Genomic DNA, 20,953 nt, shown 5'->3' on the forward strand with positions numbered 1-20,953 from the left:
TCTTAGTTAGTGGTTGGAGGGTAAAACTGAATTCCTAAACTCATAATGTCAAAACAAAAACCGATTAATTACAAGAGCTTTTATTATACAAATTAATTATCACTATATTTTATAATGCTGAAGAAGCTATATGTATGGTATTCTTACATTATATAAGTTGAAACCCAGCCTTCAGCACGTCCTGTGTACCTATTACTCTAGCTGTAACAGTGAGTTCTGTCCCCCCGAAGTGATATTCTACATCAACTAATCGTCTTTCTCTCGTTGGGTTTGGAATATCTACTACAAGCTCTCCTAACTTCTCACACCCTTCATCATCCACATATTTAGTATCATCATGATCAGATACATAAACCGCGATAGTAATCTTCTTCTGCATCTCTTCAAACGTGTGGTACTGACATTTACAAACCGTCCCTACAGAACAGAATGTATCCTTCTTCATGAAAAGGTCAAACACGTCTTTACATCTAAAAAGTCCATTTGTTTTGACGCTTCGTTTCTTGTCATGTTTTGACTCGTCGAACTTAGGACGTATGCGCCGTCCATATGCATATCTGGTGAATCTAGACGACACAAAGTCTGGGGTGTGGCCAAATAGAACCGCCCCTCTTACAACTGCTAAGGTGGGGTCATCGGGTATTATTATTTCTTTGTCAGGGAATGCTCCCTTTATTGCATTCTGAACTATATCCGACTCCGAGAATCCACCAACGAGAAGGAAATGTGTAACATCTGCGGGTTCTGCCTCTCGTAATGTCATCTTAATTTCTTCTATTATATGATTTGTAGTATTTTTAAACAGATCTTTAACCAATTCTTTGTCCATTTGTAACTTGTCCGAAACTAAAGTCAGGGAATCTTTGTATTCAGAATCTACTAAAGTCTGAGGGAAAGATTTTTCTTTGAAACGCTTACATAAAGTATCTAATGCTGCAAAAGGAATTTGAAAGTTTATTTTTGGTCTAGAGCTCTTCTGATTTCCAATCTTTCTTTTTAGCATTTCAAATCCTCTGACTAAATCAAAATAATTACTAGTGTACTCTTTTTTAAGAGTTTCTATCACTGTAGGCCCAACGATTTTCTCGAAAATCTCCATGAAAGCTCTATCCACAGCAGTCCCTCCATACGCTGCACCTGATGGCTTACAAAGTTCTCTAACCTTATTGTGAATTTCCTTCTGATGGGCAGTGATGTCCAGTGTTCCACCTAGAAAGACAAACATACATTCACATGTCATCATCAAAAGTGTGAAAAAAGGAGGTATGATAAGATTGCCAATGAGATAACTATCAATCAGAGTGAAAATTAAATAGAAGTAAGTTATTATTTGCGACAAATAAGAATGTGGTTAGGAAAGACATTGTTATGTATTACTGAAAAATTATTACACCAGGGTTTTCGATATCACAAACTAGTCAAAACATTTACTAAATTTTATCATCGGTATAAGGACATCATTCGTAAATATAGCTCAACATGCAGACTTCTTATACGTTCAGGTATTTCACATCCAATTTTTTATGGAAATATTCTTTATAAAGCACAAAGGTGTCAGTATTCACCTCAAAAACTAACAAAACCTTTGAATAGACTTATTAAGAAGGAATATCGTTACGATACTGTTGTCAGGTTATTAAAAATTGCATATTTTGGCGTTAATATTGATTCACTTATAGGGTCTTTGCATCGGAACTAAACACATTTATTCAAAAACCAGTTGTTGGCATGACACGGGTTATGTTCTTCTCATATATTTGATGATGGTATGATACTAAACCCCTAACGGGAAGGATTGTGCCTGATGTTCATATGATGAAATCATAATCTTTCAGTCAGTTTAATTGAAGTCTGGAGCTGACATGTCAGTTAACTGCTAGTAGTCTGTTGCTATTTATGTATTATTGTCATTTTGTTTATTTTCTTTGGTTACATCTTCTGACATCAGACTCGGACTTCTCTTGAACTGAATTTTAATGTGCGTATTGTTATGCGTTTACTTTTCTACATTGGCTAGAGGTATAGGGGGAGGGTTGAGATCTCACAAACATGTTTAACCCCGCCGCATTTTTGCGCCTGTCTCAAGTCAGGAGCCTCTGGCCTTTGTTAGTCTTGTATTATTCTAATTTTAGCTTCTTGTGTACAATTTGGAAATTAGTATGGCGTTCATTATCACTGAACTAGTATATATTTGTTTAGGGGCCAGTTGAAGGACGCCTCCGGGTGCGGGAATTTCTCGCTACATTGAAGACCTGTTGGTGACCTTCTGCTGTTGTTTTTTTCTATGGTCGGGTTGTTGTCTCTTTGGCACATTCCCCATTTCCATTCTCAATTTCATTGTGTTTAATGAATGTGTAGAAGATCCAGTTTTATTATGTTCTTACATCTGATATCAAAAACTTGGTACCTCCGACACAAGCGACGTATTACCGATCTGAATAACGTACATCCAATGTGTACCTCTAATATCGACAACTAACCTCCGATATAAACAACTCACTATGTATATGAACAATAACCTTCGATATTAAAATAGAGAATGGAAATTGGGAATGTGTCAAAGAGACAACAACCCGACTATAGAACAGACAACAGCAGAAGGTCACCAACAGGTCTTCAATGCAGCGAGAAGCGAGAAATTCCTGCACCCGGAAACGTCCTTCAGGTGGCCCCTAACCAAATATATATACTAGTTCAGTGACAATGAACGCCACACTAAACTCCAAATTGTACTCAAGAAACTAAAATTAAAAATAAAACAAGACTAACAAAGGCTAGAGGCTCATGAATTGAGACAGGCGCAAAAATGAGGCGGGGTTTAACATGTTTATGAGATCTGAACACTCACCCTATACCTCTGGTCAATGTAGAAAAGTAAACGCATAACAATACGCACGTTAAAATTTTTTTCAAGAGAAGTCCGAGTCTGCTGTCAGAAGATGTAACAATTGACAACTTATTTCCGATAACTACAATATACCATCAATTTCAACAAACAATATCTTAAATTATTCAATTTCGATATCCATAACACTAAACTCCGATAACGCCATACAATCTCGATATAGTCAACTTACCTACAGCATCGGCAAACTAACTAGGATTACGATAAATTAATTTTGATATTGACAAAAACCTCCTATATCACCGACTATGTAGTCTGAAATCTAATATCGACATCTTTTCATTAATAATGACAATTTTAGAATACCGATATCGACATTTTTTCAATTGACAAAATATCGACATCGACAAGTTTCCTTACACATTAACAACTTAGCTCTTGACCCGAAAAATATTTTTTGACAACGACATCATTCAATTTAAAAAATGCACAAATGTAACCCCGATATCGATTTCGAAAAATAATAACACCTCGATCCCCTTCGACCTCAACAACTCAACTTAGATGCAAAAACTTTTATAGTAACAGTGTAGTACCAATGTGGACAACTTACCTCCTATATCAACTACTAAGTAAGATGCACCTTGTTTAACAATTACAGGACCAGTTATGGCCCCCAACTCGTCATCCATTTTACGATAGATATGCTGACAATAAATAGAAGCCGCCTCTGGTTCTAAAGCAATACCCAATCTGTCGCCAGATATTCCAGCCTAAAACAATACAATATTTAAAATCATACTAAAGATATATAAAAGATACGTCTTTCCTTTCTTGTCAGTACCCAAAAAGAAGACTACGGTATAGAAATATGATAACGTTTTGTCTGTTTCCGACTGGTAGTAATCTCTTGTCAAAGTGGGGCATATGTTATGATATTGTAATTATTATGTTTATTTATGTTGGCCTAATTTGTGTTGTATGGCCTGATAGTTGTTTACCAAATAATCTTATAATTGTGCAGTTTAGGAATCACTGGAACAATCACAGAATGATTGGAACTTTCTAGAATGATCCTTATAAAAGATGCGTAATTTAAACTTCTACGTTATTCCAGAAACTTCCGTTGTAACTTTCCAGGATTTTCCACAATGTTCCATTATAGAGTGTTCTAGAATTTTCCATTGACAACACTATATATACAGACACTAAAGTTAAACTCTCATAATTAAACTTGGACATAGACATTGATAGACATTAGTATTCACAGCATTTGGATTGACACTTTTATTCTACAAACAACATCATACTGGATTGTGACATTAGTAGTGAACGTAATATTCAAATTGGATTCCGAAAGATTTCCGGATATAGATAAAGATAACAGATTGGACTCATATTTTGACAGTTAAGTTAACAGTAATATTTGTGTAATACCTTTTGTAAACTTTTGTATATTAAATATTGTTAAATTTTACTATTGATTTGTGTCTTTTGTTGGCTACAATTTAAAGGCGATTTCTGGCCGTAACAGAAATTGGGGGCTCGTCCGGGATAACGAAAATATCTTTTTCAAAATTTATTCAATATTTTTATTATAACTAGCCAACAAAATTCTACAAAATGGCATTTGATGCTGGTAAATTTTTGAAAACGCCAGACCTGGAGAGTTTTGATAATTTAAAGAAAGACGAATTAGTGTTGCTTGCTAAACATCTGCAGTTAAATTTTAAAGTATCTATGAGAAAACAAATTATAAAAAATTTGGTTATAGACAAATTAGTTGACGCAGAAATTTTAGGTGAAGAGGCTCTTGAACTTAAGGTCGAAAATGTAGATGCCTTTAAATTAAAACAGCTTGAATTAGAACATGAATTTAAATTAAAACAAGCAGAACTGGAAATGAAGGAAAGGTTGGAAATAGAGAGAAAAGAAAAAGAAGATGAATTTAAATTAAAAGAACTGGAAATGAAGGAGAGGGAGAAAATAAAAGAAGATGAATTAAAATTAAAAGAACTTGAAATGAGAGAAAGGCTAGAGATGGAAAAACTGAAAATTGAAATGGTCAAAGAAGAAAGCAACTCTAAAGTCCAGTCGAAATCAGATTATTTTGATGCAGCCAAAAACATACGTTTAGTTCCCAGATTTTGTGAAAAGACAGTCGATAAATATTTTCTACAGTTTGAGAAAATTGCTCGTAATTTGAATTGGCCAAAGCCGTATTGGACTACAATGCTACAAAGTGTTTTTGAGGGTAAGGCCGCTGAAATATACTCCGCACTTCCATCAGAAAAAAGTTCCGATTATGACACGGTGAAACAGGAAGTTTTGAAAGCTTATGAGCTAGTACCAGAAGCATATAGACAGAAATTTAGATCTTATAAAAAGTTTGATTCGCAAACCTATGTGGAATTTGCTCGGGAAAAAGAAGATCTATTTGATAAATGGCTTACTTGAAAGAAAACAAAAAACAATTTTGATCAACTAAGACAATTGATGTTATTAGAAGAGTTTAAACAATGTGTTCATTCAGAATTAAAAACACATTTAGACGACAAAACTGTTGAGTCAATACATGATGCGGCTGTAATTTCAGATAATTATACTCTTTCACATAAAAGAAGTTTCAAGAGTCAAAATGTTAATACTTCCAGTGGAAATTACAAAAATCAAAACACTGAGCGTACTGATAGTAAGCCTGTTCCACAGAATAAGAGTCAGTCCAGTTATAATATGTCTAGTCCAAAATTTGATACTTTTGAGAAGAAGTCACTGACTTGTGCTTATTGTAAGAAGATTGGTCACCTGATGGCTGATTGTTTTAGACTCCAGAAGAAGAATGAACGAGATAATAAGCCGAAGACCAGTGCTTGTACGACACCTTATATTACCAGTACATTGGAATGTCCTGCGAGTCAGGCTTTTAAGTCCAGTTTTTGTGATTACATGGAGGAATATAAACCCTTTATGTCTGATGGGTTTATTTCTATTGTTGATGATACCACTCTTCAGCCTATTAAGATTTTACGGGACACTGGAGCTTCTCAGTCTTTATTGTTAGAAGGTGTGTTGCCTTTGTCCGAGAAGACTTCTGTTGGTGCCTCCGTTTTGTTACAAGGTGTAGAGTTAGGTTGTATAGATGTTCCTCTCCATCGTATTTATCTGAAGTCAGATTTGATAACTGGACCAGTTGTTGTAGGTGTTCGTCCTAATCTCCCTGTTGAGGGTGTTACCTTATTGCTAGGAAATGATCTAGCTAGGAACAAAGTGGTTGCTGAACCAATTGTTACCAGTGAACCGGTGGTGGATGTTAAATCACCTGAAGATGATGCTGAATTGTATCCAGCTTGTGTTGTTACTAGGGCGATGGCTAGAAAACAACAAAATGAGAATTTGCAAGAAGACAAGTTTGATTACATGGACCTTTCTGACACTTTTATAGCTGACATTGAAGGTCCTGGTAGCTCAGAAAAGGCCATAATAAGACCAACTTATGTTAACAAGAATGTAATTATGCCATGGCCAGACGTAAACAGCCATTCATTAAACAGAAAGAACTTTTTGGAAGAACAAAATAAAGACCCTGAGGTTCTTCAGCTCTGTAAGAGGGCCCAACCACAGGAGGAAGCAGACAAAGTGGCTGAATGCTATTTCCATCAGGACGGCATTTTAATGAGGAAGTGGAGGCCTCCTGATGCTACCCCAGAGGAGGAATGGAGAGTGGTGTACCAAGTGGTGGTGCCTAAAGTTTATAGGCAAGAAATTATTGGTCTTGCCCATGACACCCCCTTGGCTGGACACTTAGGTATAAGGAAGACTTGCCTTAAGATCTTGCAGCATTTTTACTGGCCTAAACTTAGAAATGATGTTGCAGAATACTGCAAATCATGTCATATATGCCAGGTTGTTGGTAAACCTAACCAGAAAATACCACCAGCACCACTTCTGCCTATTCCAGCCTTTGACGAACCTTTCAGCAGAGTTCTAATTGACTGTGTTGGACCTTTACCAAAGACCAAGACTGGAAATGCATATTTATTGACAATCATGTGTACATCTACCCGCTTTCCTGAAGCTATTCCGCTCAAAAATATCAAGACACCTACTATCGTCAAAGCTTTGATCAAATTTTTCACATTAGTAGGACTTCCTAAGTCTATACAGTCCGACCAGGGATCAAATTTCATGTCAGGTTTATTTCAGCAAGTCGTATACCAGTTAGGGATTGCTCAGTACAGATCAAGTGCTTATCATCCAGAATCTCAAGGTGCCTTAGAACGTTTTCATCAAACATTGAAGAACATGATTAGAACTTTTTGTCTTCAATTTGACCGAGACTGGGATGATGGAGTTCACTTTCTACTTTTTGCGGTTCGAGAGGCTGTTCAAGAATCCCTTGGATTTAGTCCCTTTGAGTTGGTATTTGGTCATACTGTAAGGGGACCGTTAAAATTGATTAAGGAAAAGTGGCTTACTGAACATACTGACTTGAATCTTTTAGACTATGTATCTAGATTTAAAGAAAAATTGTATACTGCTTGTCAAATTGCTCAGAAAAACTTAAAAAATGTACAGAACAAGATGAAAATATGGTATGATAAAGATGCCAGGGACAGAGTTTTTGAGCCTGGTGATAGCGTACTTGTATTTCTGCCTGTCCCTGGACATCCTTTACAGGCTAAATATTGTGGTCCTTATACAATAGAGAGTAAAATCAATGATTTGAATTATATTGTAAAAACTCCAGGTCGGCGCAAACAAAACAGAGTGTGTCATATTAATATGTTAAAACCATATTTTGAGCGTACTAATGAATGTGAGAGTAAACCAGTTGCCACTTTAGGCATGGTTAAATTTGAGAACAATCATGACAAACCAGATGTAATTGAACCAACTTTTAGTTGTAAAACTATGGAAGAGACAGTTAGATTGAAAAATTCAGAAATTTTGTCAAATTTAGACTCAAAACTTGCACATCTGTCTTTTGATCGTAGAGAAGAAATAAAAACTTTGGTATTTTCTTTTAAAAATCTTTTTCCAGATATGCCAAACAAAACCACTGCTGTTTGTCTGACATGATGTTGATGTAGGAGATGCTTCTCCAATTAAGCAACATCCTTATCGGCTCAATCCACTCAAACTTGAAGTTATGAGAAAAGAAATTAAATATATGCTTGACAATGATATTATTGAACCGAGTCACAGTGAATGGAGCTCTCCTTGTCTCCTTGTGCCAAAACCAGATAAAACTTTTCGTTTCGTGACTGATTTCAGAAAAGTAAATTCAGTCTCAAAATCTGATTCCTATCCGATTCCAAGGATAGACGATTGTATTGACAATATTGGTCAAGCAAAATTTGTGAGCAAATTTGATTTATTGAAAGGTTATTGGCAAGTTCCATTGACACAGAGAGCTCGTGAAATATCAGCTTTTGTTACACCAGATGGCTTATTTCAATATACTGTAATGCCATTTGGCATGAAAAGTGCACCAGCTACATTTCAAAGAATGATCAATAATGTTATAAAAGATTTAGACTGTTGTTATGCTTATATTGATGATCTTATTGTATGTAGTGATAGCTGGGAACAGCATTTAACACATTTGTATGATACTTTTGATAGATTGTCATATTCAAATTTTACTGTTAATCTTGGTAAAAGTGAATTTTGTCAGGCCACTGTTGATTATTTAGGGCATACAGTTGGCCAAGGTCAAGTAAAACCTATTATGGCTAAAGTGGAAGCTATTTCCAAATTTCCACCTCCTACAAATAGAAAACAACTTATGAGATATTTAGGCATGATAGGATTTTACAGGAAATTCTGTTCAAATTTTGCTACTGTTGTTCAACCATTGACTCATCTTTTACGAAAAGATTCTAAATTTATCTGGAGTGAAAATTGTCAAAAAGCTTTTGAAAATAGCAAATCACTTTTAATTAATAGTCCAGTTCTGATTACTCCAGACTTTGAAAAACAATTTAAACTTGCTGTTGATGCAAGCGATGTAGGAATAGGAGCTGTTTTATATCAAGAGACAGATGATAATGTTGAAAAACCTATATCATATTTTTCTAAGAAATTAGATAAACATCAGAAAAATTATTCAACTATTGAAAAAGAGTGTTTTGCAATGTTGTCAGCACTTCAACATTTTGATGTATATTTGAATCCCACTGTATATCCTATTCTTGTTTATACTGATCATAATCCTCTCACCTTCATGCATAAAATGAGAAACAAGAATCAGAGGTTGACTAGGTGGAGTTTATTGTTACAGGAATATGATGTAATTGTAAAACATATTAAGGGTAAAGATAATGTAATAGCTGATGCTTTATCTAGAGCTTATTAAATCACTTTGTATATATTATGTATTTTTGTTCATATTATTCATGATAAGTTTTTGTTACACTAAAACTTCTTTTAAGGGGGGAGGTGTTATGATATTGTAATTATTATGTTTATTTATGTTGGCCTAATTTGTGTTGTATGGCCTGATAGTTGTTTACCAAATAATCTTATAATTGTGCAGTTTAGGAATCACTGGAACAATCACAGAATGATTGGAACTTTCTAGAATGATCCTTATAAAAGAGGGACGAAAGACACCAAAGGGACAGTCAAACTCGTAAATCTAAAACAAACTGACAACGCCATGGCTAAAAATGAAAAAGACAAACAGAAAAACAATAGTACACATGACACAACATAGAAAACTAAAGAATAAACAACACGAACCCCACCAAAAACTAGGGGTGATCTCAGGTGCTCCGGAAGGGTAAGCAGATCCTGCTCCACATGCGGCACCCGTCGTGTTGCTTATGTGATTACAAATCCGGTAAATAGTCTAATTCGGTAGGTCAAATTCATGAAAGGGAAGGGGATTGTAGTTACGACGTAAGGAACATATCCGATATCATTTGTGAAACGGTTATTCCATAACGGTCAACCAACTCGTGATGGCGTCCGTAAAATTTACGAAGGGATGATTTCAACTTCACCATTTGGAACTCTTGGTTTAATAGCTTCCTTGTGAGCAGTAACCCTCTATCAAGAAAATCATGATAGGAAATGCAAGCACGGGAATATCGTATCAATTGGGAGATATATACCCCGTATGCAGGTGCTGCTGGAATGTTGCTACTTAGAAATGGAAAGTTCACAATTGGAAAGCTGAAATCATCTCTTTTGTCGTAAAGTTTTGTCTTATAAAAGATGCGTAATTTAAACTTCTACGTTATTCCAGAAACTTCCGTTGTAACTTTCCAGGATTTTCCACAATGTTCCATTATAGAGTGTTCTAGAATTTTCCATTGACAACACTATATATACAGACACTAAAGTTAAACTCTCATAATTAAACTTGGACATAGACATTGATAGACATTAGTATTCACAGCATTTGGATTGACACTTTTATTCTACAAACAACATCATACTGGATTGTGACATTAGTAGTGAACGTAATATTCAAATTGGATTCCGAAAGATTTCCGGATATAGATAAAGATAACAGATTGGACTCATATTTTGACAGTTAAGTTAACAGTAATATTTGTGTAATACCTTTTGTAAACTTTTGTATATTAAATATTGTTAAATTTTACTATTGATTTGTGTCTTTTGTTGGCTACAATTTAAAGGCGATTTCTGGCCGTAACACATAATTAAGTTTGTCCGTGCAGTAATTACAAATAAGTAGTCAAGTCCGGTCAGAAAGGGAAGAATGTTGGATGCCTTATGTAGAGAAAACGTCACGCTCTCAAATTTCAAATATTTTGGCCACGAGCATCACTGAAGAAACATGTATTGTCGAAATGCGCATCTGGTGCAGGAAAATTGGTACCGTTTAGTGTTATTATGCTCCCTTAATTACAGTAGATTTTCAAATTTCCTGACGTTCATCCCGATTGACCCCAATAACAAGAACTACCTTATTGTATTTACTTTTAATTTGTTCTCGTCCAAAACATGCATGAAATATTTGCGACTGGAGGTAATGCAATCAACAAATAAATCTTCTTATAAGAAAAATGTCATCATTCATACTTCGGTACTGACATGATTTATCACAAACCGTTCTTAAGTCGTCCGTTAATGAATTCATAAAACTAAGATTTCAACTTCCTCCGCAAAAGTTCACCTTAGATGGATTTTGGCTATAATGGTATGTCCTTTTGGTCGTATATGATCTCTCAACTGATTCGGTTTTTATTCTTTGGCTATAATGGTATGTCCTTTTGGTCGTATATCATCTCTCAACTGATTCGGTTTTTATTCTTTGCTTTGAAATGTTCGGTTTTGCGTGTTTCTGATGATGGTAAATCTAAAATGCTTCTGACGTATGAAATTTATCTTTTGATGTAGTACATCACATCTTTATATTTACTTCCACTACTGGTTGACTTGTTTGTGATGTATGAGATCATGCATACCCATGTTTGACCACCAGATAAACATTGCTTTGGTACCGACACCAAATACTATTTTAGTTCCTAATGGTTGATGCTCACAACCAAAAGTTTGGTTTGGGTGATATTTAGAGTTACATAAAAGTCAATGGCAAATGCGCTATTACATGAAGCCTAACCACGTACTTATCTTATATGAGTAACACGACAGTTATCACACATGGAGCAGGATCTGCTTACCTTTCCAGATCACATGAGATAATCACCGGTTCTAGTGGGTCTTTAGTTTTATATGTAGTGTTCTATATTCTGTTAATAAACTTTTGTCTTTTATGCTTTTTGACATATCGTTGCCAGTTTTGTTTTCGACTTATGAGTGATGAGTGTCTCTATGGTATGTTATGCCGCTTTTTATGTGTTTGCTGTTAAAACGACGAAACAAACTTTTCATTAATAATTTTACTGTTATCATGTTTCTATACCTTTTCTGCTGATAGCCGCATAAAAGTTTTTGCCTTGTCTGTCCATATAGCAGGAACAGTAAGAACCCATTTAATATCCTCTAACTTTATATGATTTCCTCCTTTTTCGACATGTTTAAGTGCGTGGTCTTTTAGTGCTCGAATTGCCGTAGAGAAGACATCAATAGCCGGAAGTTTGCCTCCTCTTATATCATGAATCATCATGCCTTCTGATACATCCTGGAAGTATTGGAATATGATTATCGATATCATATACACTTGTTAATTTACGGGAAAAAATATAAATATAAATATGTACCATATCTTAAAACAAGATATTCGGTCCTCATCCTTTCCCTTTATATTTTCCCATTAATATCAATGATATATATAGATATGTAGATAAAGATAAAAATATTTATTTCAATAAAAGAAATAATTAAATCTACATTACTGACTTATAGAAACCAAATTGTTGCTTCTCGTTTTAATAAAACAAAGTCAGCTGAATGTAAGTAATGAATGGAAAGCCCTGAAGATGATAAACATTTCCTAGTTACTTGTAAAAGTCTAATGCGAGAAATGCGCACCACGGCAGATTAAACTTAACAGAAATTGATGAACAACCAGATTATTTGTAATTATTTGCAGAAAGTATATACACGAATGAAAACAAAGATAATAAAATAGATGCCTACTTTACGTAAATGAAGCTGCATCTTGAATCTATCAAAGAAGAAATAATTATCCGTCTCGTTGTCTGTTTGGATTTCTGCATATTCGTTTTCAGCATCATATCCAAAATAGAACTCTTCTGGATTATCTTTGCTGATAACAACACATGTTGGTGTTTTGTACGAGTTCAGGTGGTATTTCCCACTATCCCATTGCTGGTTGGCAAAAATCATGTGAGGATTTTTACGGAAGGAGAATGCATATCCGGAGTATGTGGTACCAAAATCTAATGCCACAACCATCAAAGTAGTATCTCCAGAAGAGGTAGTAACGGACGAACCGTCTGCTGTAGCCATGACGTCAATACACAGAAAACCCTACTACAGAAAAATCTTCATTTACTTAATTGCTATTTTATTTTGTATTTCATTGTATTACATTGTATTTCATTGTATTGCATTGTATAGTATAAAATTATTGTTTGATTGTATTGCTTGACCCTCATGGGTGTAGTTTTGCAATAAAGATTATTATTTTTATATTCTATACATATATAATTTTCACTCTTACTAATGATAAACAAATATTCTACGAATAATAAAATGCTATTGAAAATTCGCTCTTTAATAAAATATAATACAGTACATTAAGCTATTTCAAGTAGGTTTATTAATGATAAAGGACTGTTTTCTGGTTTTATTTACAATTGTAATTGAATAGGAAACATTCTCACTAAAATGCTAAACAAGTTGTGCTAACATCATCTACGTCATTTGATCTCATCATATCACATCTTCGGCTTATTACAAATGAGAAAGAGGCGAACTTTATTATGTTTGTCTTACATCTATGGCATCAAAGATTGAAAGGCTAAAATGTCAATGTTGTGTTATTATCATTCATTGGTTAATAGAGTCATCGCAACTCAATATTCATATAAATATGAATATATATATATACAACTCGTCTAAAAATCAACCCAACAATGTTAGATCTGTAAATTTGCTTTCGCAAATTTTTGGTTCTTCCCTCGCCGGGATTCGAACCCATGGTACTGTGATATCGTGACACCAAATCGCCTGCACTGCAGCCGTCCCGCTAGACCACACGACCACCTGGGCTCTCAAATAAAAAGAGCTTTCGCTGGCCGTGTGTTACCTTTCCTCGTCAGTTTTAATCTAGCGGCGTACTACAGTACATGATATATAAGGCATGAAGATGTTATTGTTACAGATCAGCTAAATTATCTATAGTAAAGGATCCTACAAATTAATGTAATATACAGTCACAGAAAATAATTATATTTATAAGTACGTCTGAGTCAGTGACAACTCTACAACAGATGTATCCATCGGATCGCCATCAATGATGGTGATACATGGCTGTGTACATAATGTATATACAACTCGTCTAAACATCAACCCAACAATGTTAGATCTGTAAATTTGCTTTCGCAAATTTTTGGTTCTTCCCTCGCCGGGATTCGAACCATGCTACTGTGATATCGTGACACCAAATCGACTGCACTGCAGCCGTCCCGCTAGACCACACGACCACCTGGGCTCTCAAAAAAAAGAGTTTTCGCTGGCCGTGTGTTACCTTTCCTCGTCAGTTTTAATCTAGCGGCGTACTACAGTACATGATATATAAGGCATGAAGATGTTATTGTTACAGATCAGCTAAATTATCTATAGTAAAGGATCCTACAAATTAATTATATAAACTTCCTCGATAGTACGAGTTACATCAAGAACGGAACCATTATAACGGACCTTCATACCAAACAAACGGATAAACATCAATTCCTTTCTCTTCTTAAAGTTGTCATCATAAACACTGCTCCCGTGGTATCCCATTCAGCCAGGCATTGCGAATCAAGAGAATATGCTCTACTGAAAATACGAAAAATGCTAGACTTGGACAACTTCGTAAACATCTAGTTGTTCGAGGATACAATAACAACATCATTGATAGCGCTTTCGAAAGAGCAAACAGAACTAGTCGCCAAGAACTTCTTGAGGACAAAAATAAGAATAAAGCAGCTAACAGAACACCCCTTGTACTCACTTACCATCCTGATTTTTAAAATGTGTCATCCATTGTTCAGAAGCATTGGAAAATTATAGAAAATGATTTAAATCTAAAAAAAAAAAGTATTTTCATCACCACCAGTCATGGCCTTCAGAAGACCTAAAAACATCCATGACAAATTAGTGACATCTGTATTAGCAAAGCAGCCTACTCCTTCGCCCAGTTACTACAAACAATGTGGTCGAAGGAATTGTTTGTGTTGTAAAGCTGCCAATACAAGCAGTTCTTTTATCAGCTCCGTTACTAAACAAAATTATACCATCTACTCTAATTCCAACTGTAAAACGGAGAACTCAATTTATATATTAACATGTGACACTTGTGGCATTCAGTATGTGGGAGAAACAATGGACAAATTTAATATTCGGCTCAATAACCATCGTTCATCGTACAAAACCAACAAAAACTGTCCTCTCACAAGACATCTTCGTTCAACAAAACATCCTTTTGATAATGTTACTTTCCAAATTATAGAAGTCAACACCGAGTGGGACACCAGGGCGAGAAGGAGAAGAGAAAACTTTTGGATCCACCAACTCCACACTTTAGAACCTGATGGTCTTAACGAAAAAGACGAGAAAAGATACAGGAAAGATAAAAAAAAATAATTTAAAACAAAGCATCGTCCTTTTTATCCCGTAATATTGGTCAATGGACGTTGCTTACTTCAACTACCAATTATGTATTTTTAAGGCAGCTAAATCCAAGTGCAACATTTATATTGAGCTGCAAAATTTTCTTATTTTCAAGGCAGCTAAATTCAAGTGCAACATAGACATTGAGCTGCAAAATGTTCTTATTTTCAAGGCAGCTAAGTGCAACATATACGTTGAGCTGCAAAAGTTTCTTATCATCTACATCCGATTTCACCTGGATAGATGCACGCTTGATAAAGCTAGTTGGTCTAGCGAAATATTGCGTTTATTTTCATCATTTTGTAAATATTTTAAAATTCTTATATTTACATACTAAATAGTGTGTTAAAATGACATTGTTAGGCAATCTATTATTAATTATATATGAGGTATATGAATGCAAATGAGACAACACTATTATCTACCAGAGACCAAATAATGTACATACACCTGTTTTAAATGATGAGTAAATACAAATAAAATATGTATCTTATTAACGACATTGTTTTATCAAGACACAATTTCAATTCATATTATTGGAATTATTGTACATCCGTGATATTGTGATGCCACTTTGAAAACTGCGATTCGTAGAAAAGAACCCCCTTCAAATCAAACATATACCATGTACATACATGGTATATGTTGATACATACATGGTATATGTTTGATTTGAAGGGGGTTCTTTTCTACGAATCGCAGTTTTCAAAGTGGCATCACAATATCACGGATGTACAATAATTCCAATAATGCATACATTACTATAGACAGTAATGGTGTCTCTTACAAATATTCGGTTTTATGACATTGGACTTTCCATTGACTTACAAATCATTGAGGGTGCTTCTTCCTTTTAATTTGAGTAAATTGATATTCAAGTTAGTTTTTTTCAATTCCATATCTGCAAATGTCGATTATTTTAAATTTTGACCTCGACCATAGATGGGAGGGATCTTCCTCTCGTCTAATCATATGCATATGTATGCGGTGCTTCATGACAGTACCTACAATGTATGTTGATCACCCATAGTCCCTCTCCCTTTATTATTATAAATACCCGATTTCGTATATCTTTATATGTATCATATGTATACCAATTTACCATAGTATACTCTAAATATACATCATGTTAAACTTTACTATCAATGTGCCACTTGGCTTGTAGTACTTATAGCCAAGTGGCACATTGGTATTAAACTTTAAATAAGCAATACAGTTCTAACTTTCGATTTTAAACAATTGATATGTATTGCTGTCACATATCTTTTTTAATGAAATGTCTTTGTCGCTAAGGATTGACCATGTTGGGGTCATCTTTGATGCGACATTGTTGTAAACTTTGTCAATGATTCTGTCGTCAAAAATATAATTATAAACCCTACCTGTATCAGTAGCGTGGTCTTGTAATGATTATCTTACATGTTATGCCAGTCAGTATAGATTTTTGAAAAACACATACAGAAGGTTTTCTTGTTAGTCTATTTTTAGTTAACCTTAGTAGTTAATACACTAAACTATAAATATCTTTTTGTGAGTAACTGGGACTTTAAATTCAGACAAACAAATACACCTACACGAATACTTATGTTGTATGTCATAAATTTTGGTCGTTTGTCGATTGAAAGCTAACTTTCATTATTCTAAAAGAAAACTGTTGTTAACTTAGATTTGAAAATATGACTCTTTTTGACAAATTAAAAACTGGGTTCAAAATCATAACATAAATACATGTTCAGAGACTCATCAGATATCATATTAGAACCCAAATAATTCATTTTTGTTAAAATCAAACTTTATCTAATGTTGGATCCTTTGGAGAGGGGGGACAAGGGGGGTCCCAATAACAGCAAAACAGCAAATTAATTTGGCTCATAACAGATAACAAGGAATTAAAATGGACAAAAACAGATAACAGTAAATGAAATATTAAAATAATTCGGTCTTTGACAAATCAGTATTTCTTATTACGGATATAATCCTTTGTAATGCATTCCATTTTCTATGATTATGTTTTTAGTATTAATTTATGTATCTAGAATGTGTTTAAATTACTACTCAATATATTATAATATTTTTTTATACGCTCGTTTACGGAACGTATTATGGTATACTGTTGTCCGTCTGTTGTCAACATGTCGGACATTAACTCAAAAACTCTTTAACCAATTTGCATTAAACTTTGGGAAATTGTTTATATCTATTGACGTGAGCTCCCTTTTGTTTTGTTTTTTTTATAAATTTTAGATTTTAAGTTTCTTGGTAATGGGTTTTTATTCAATAAAATTGGTGGTTTTTTTTCAGTTTTCTGATAATATAGATCTCAAAAATGCTTTCACAAAGCAAGGAATTTTGGTGAATTGTTTATATCTATAAACACGAGGTCACTTTAAATTTTTATAAATTTTACGTTTCCGACTTAATGGGTTTTATTAATTAAAAAGGGGGGAGTTTCCAGTTTTCAGACTTTTTATTAATTTTAGATTTTATGTTATTGAGTTAAGGGATTTTATTCATTAGAAAAAGGTGGTATTTTCTAGTTTTCAAAAATAACTCAAAAATGCTTTCAGCAGTTCTCATGAAACGTAAGTGTATTGTTTATATATATTGACTGAAGCTCCCTTTGTTGCTAATAAAAAAAATGACCTAAAAGAGTTTGAATATTCTGACTTTTTCTAAATGACCATTTAATGAGGTGTGTGATTTTTTCTTAATAAGACTATGAGGCAAAGTGGTATATAGGTTAGAAAAATCAAAAGCACCAATTATAAGCATGCAATTTATCAAGTACTTTTGAACGAATTTTGACACTCCAAAAGCAATTTATTCCACGATTTTCAAAGGCCTTATTTGAACAACTTTTTATCTTGTTTTTGATTGTACCAAGTGTACTAGTAAGTAGAATACATAGTTTAGTAGGGAAACAATGACTTGAAACGAAATAAATCTTTGTTTGTAATGAGTTATGTGCAGCTTCGGACCCAAGTACATGGTTGGAACTTTCATTGTACAATGCATTTGGTTCTGCTTTGAAAAGGATCACAGAGCTGAGTCTGTACCATATTATATATAAGGTTAAGTGGTTGTTAGGACCTAGTCCTTAATTGAGATCCTTGTCAGATATTCCTGGCCATATGTTTTCCTTTTTGTCATATTAAGAATTGTTTTAATTTAATATATTCGTAGGGGAAACAAGGAACATTATTCTCATACAAAAAATTAAGATAATTCTAAATACACATTCTTAAAAAAAAAAAATGGAATTTATTACAAAGGATAATCATAAGATATACTTGAATTGTCCTGGACCTCACTTCTGTGATGGGTATATGTTAATGGAATCCTTTTCTAAATACGGGACAAACATATCAGTAGTGCTAGACCCCAATGTCCAATGATCTTCAATTTATACCGAATATTGACTGTCAAAAAAAATGCTAACATTCCAATTTTCAATAACAGTTAACAGCAAATACATTATCACAATAACAGATAACAAAAAAACTGAAAGCCCAATAACAGCTAACAAAGAATAAGACAATAACAGCTAACAGCGAATATATTTTCAAAATAACAGATAACAAAGAATTAAATTGCCCCATAACAGCATAACAGTTAAACCCCTTGCCCCCTCTTTGGACTTTAGTGAGGACCAATTTGAATACAGGGCCAAAAAATCAAAATCAAAATACCTGTTTAAATTAAGCATATCAAAGAACCAAAAGATTTTATTTTTTGTTGAAATCAAACTAATGTGGACCAAATTGATAATTGGGGCCTTATTTCAAAATACACAATTAGATTCAGCGTGAACAAGTTAAGTAAACGAGTGTGTGATAGCCATTTAAATGAGTAAGTAACAGCCATTTAAACGAGTATGTGACAGCCATTTAAATGAGTAAGTAACAGCCATTTAAACGAGTATGTGACAGCCATTTAAATGAGTATGTGACAGCCATTTTAATGAGAATGAAACCATTATTTAAACGAGTGTGTGACAACCATTCAGATGAGTATGTGACAGCCATTTAAATGAGTATGCGACAGCCATTTTAATGAGTATGAACCCATTATTTAAACGAGTGTGTGACAGCCATTTAAATGAGTATGTGACAGCCACTAAAATGAGTATGTGAGTGACAGTCATTTAAATGAGTATGAAACCGCAATTTAAATGAGTATGTGACAGCGATTTAAATGAGAACGTGACAGCCATTGAAATTAGTATGTGACCGCCACTTAAATGAGTATGTGACAGCCATTTAAATACAAAAAAAGATAGAGAAAATTCAAGAGAGAGCACTAAGGTTTTTCTATGAAGACCATGCTTCAAGTTATGAAGATCTACTCTGCAAATCAAAATTACCATCTTTAAAAATAAGAAGAATGCGATCTTTGGCGATTGAAGTTTTCAAAATTATAAATAAAGATTGTCCTGTATATCTCCATGATTTGATTCACTTAAAGGAAAACACTTACTCTTTCAGATACCAGAATACAGCAGATCTACCACATGTAAGAACAACTGCATATGGCCTACAATCTTTCATGTATGCGGGTGCTAGGCTTTGAAATGAGCTGCCAGATGAGCTTCGAAAGCAATCATCTGTAAATCAATTCAAGAACTTGATAAATTCTTGGTCTGGCAGCTCATGCCAATGCTTTGCCTGCAAAACCAGTTAATCTCTGTTCATTATTTTTTGGTTTGTTGCTTTATTTTCAGCATGGCAAATTTATTTTGTTATCTTTACTATAGTGCTTCTGCTGCTTTGTGCTAATTATAGAAACTTTATGTGCTTTTAATGTGCAAACCATTTCATTTGTGCTTTTGTGTTTTTATTTCATGATTGTATGTGACAGCCATTTTAATGAGTATGTGACAGCCATTTTAATGAGTATGTGACAGCCATTTAAATATAAACAAACAAACAAACAAACAAAAAACAAACATATTTTCTCAATGATAAGAGATGCATATTTTATATTTCCATTGCGTGGAGGTGTTATTCATACAATTTTATTAATTCAAGCTATTACAAAGATTATGTGGCCAAGTTTAAATTAATTTGGCCAAGTAGTTTCAGAGTAGAAGATTTTTGTAAAAGATAACTAAGATTTACGAAAATTGTTAAAAATTGACTATAAAGGGCAATAACTCCTAAAGGGGTCAACTGACCATTTCGGTCATGTTGACTTATTTTCAAATCTTACTTTGCTGAACATTATTGCTGTTTACAGTTTATCTCTATCTATAATAATATTCAAAATAATAACCAAAAACAGCAAGATTTCCTTAAAATTACCAATTCAGGGGCAGCAACCCAACAACAGGTTGTCCGATTGATCTGAAAATTTCAGGGCAGATAGATTTTACCTGATAAACAATTTTAATCCATGTCAGATTTGCTCTAAATGCTTTGGTTTTTGAGTTATAGGCCAAAAACTGCATCTTACCCCTATGTTCTATTTTTAGCCATGGCGGCCATCTTGGTTGGTTGGCCGGGTCACCGGACACATTTTTTAAACTAGATACCCTAATGATGATTGTGGCCAAGTTTTATTTAATTTGGCCAAGTAGTTTCAGAGGAGAAGATATTTGTTAAAGTTAACGACGACGGACGACGGCAGCCGACGGACGACGGACGCAAAGTGATGGGAAAAGCTCACTTGACCCTTTGGGCCAGGTGAGCTAAAAACTTTTTAAAAAATCTTAAAATTACGAATTTAGTGGCAGCAACAGTGAGCTAAAAATATTTTAAAAAGGTTATTCAGAGCAAACCCATATTAAGGAACTCACGCTCTAAAGAGCCTGTGTCGCTCACCTTGGTATAT

The 20,953-nt window shown here is 34.2% G+C and overlaps 1 protein-coding gene across 2 annotated transcripts; it reads right to left on the reverse strand.

Annotated features, from left to right (window-relative positions):
- Positions 1–64: 64 nt before the first annotated feature.
- On the reverse strand, positions 65–16,623 carry LOC143046329 (heat shock 70 kDa protein 12A-like). Of its 2 annotated transcripts, none has more exons than XM_076219433.1 (5): positions 16,507–16,623; positions 12,422–12,775; positions 11,745–11,963; positions 3,459–3,618; positions 65–1,209 (listed from the first exon to the last, which is right to left on the reverse strand). In XM_076219433.1, the coding sequence occupies exons 2-5, from the start codon at positions 12,752–12,754 to the stop codon at positions 149–151; spliced, it is 1,773 nt and encodes a 590-aa protein (XP_076075548.1). In that variant the 5' UTR covers positions 12,755–12,775; positions 16,507–16,623; the 3' UTR covers positions 65–148. The 2 variants fall into 2 exon arrangements, with proteins under 2 accessions (XP_076075548.1, XP_076075547.1); XM_076219432.1 differs by having other exon boundaries at positions 12,422–12,778.
- Between the last annotated feature and the right edge of the window lie 4,330 nt (positions 16,624–20,953).

This window comes from Mytilus galloprovincialis, chromosome 9 (genome assembly GCF_965363235.1).
Source record: "Mytilus galloprovincialis chromosome 9, xbMytGall1.hap1.1, whole genome shotgun sequence".
NCBI lineage: Eukaryota > Metazoa > Mollusca > Bivalvia > Mytilida > Mytilidae > Mytilus > Mytilus galloprovincialis.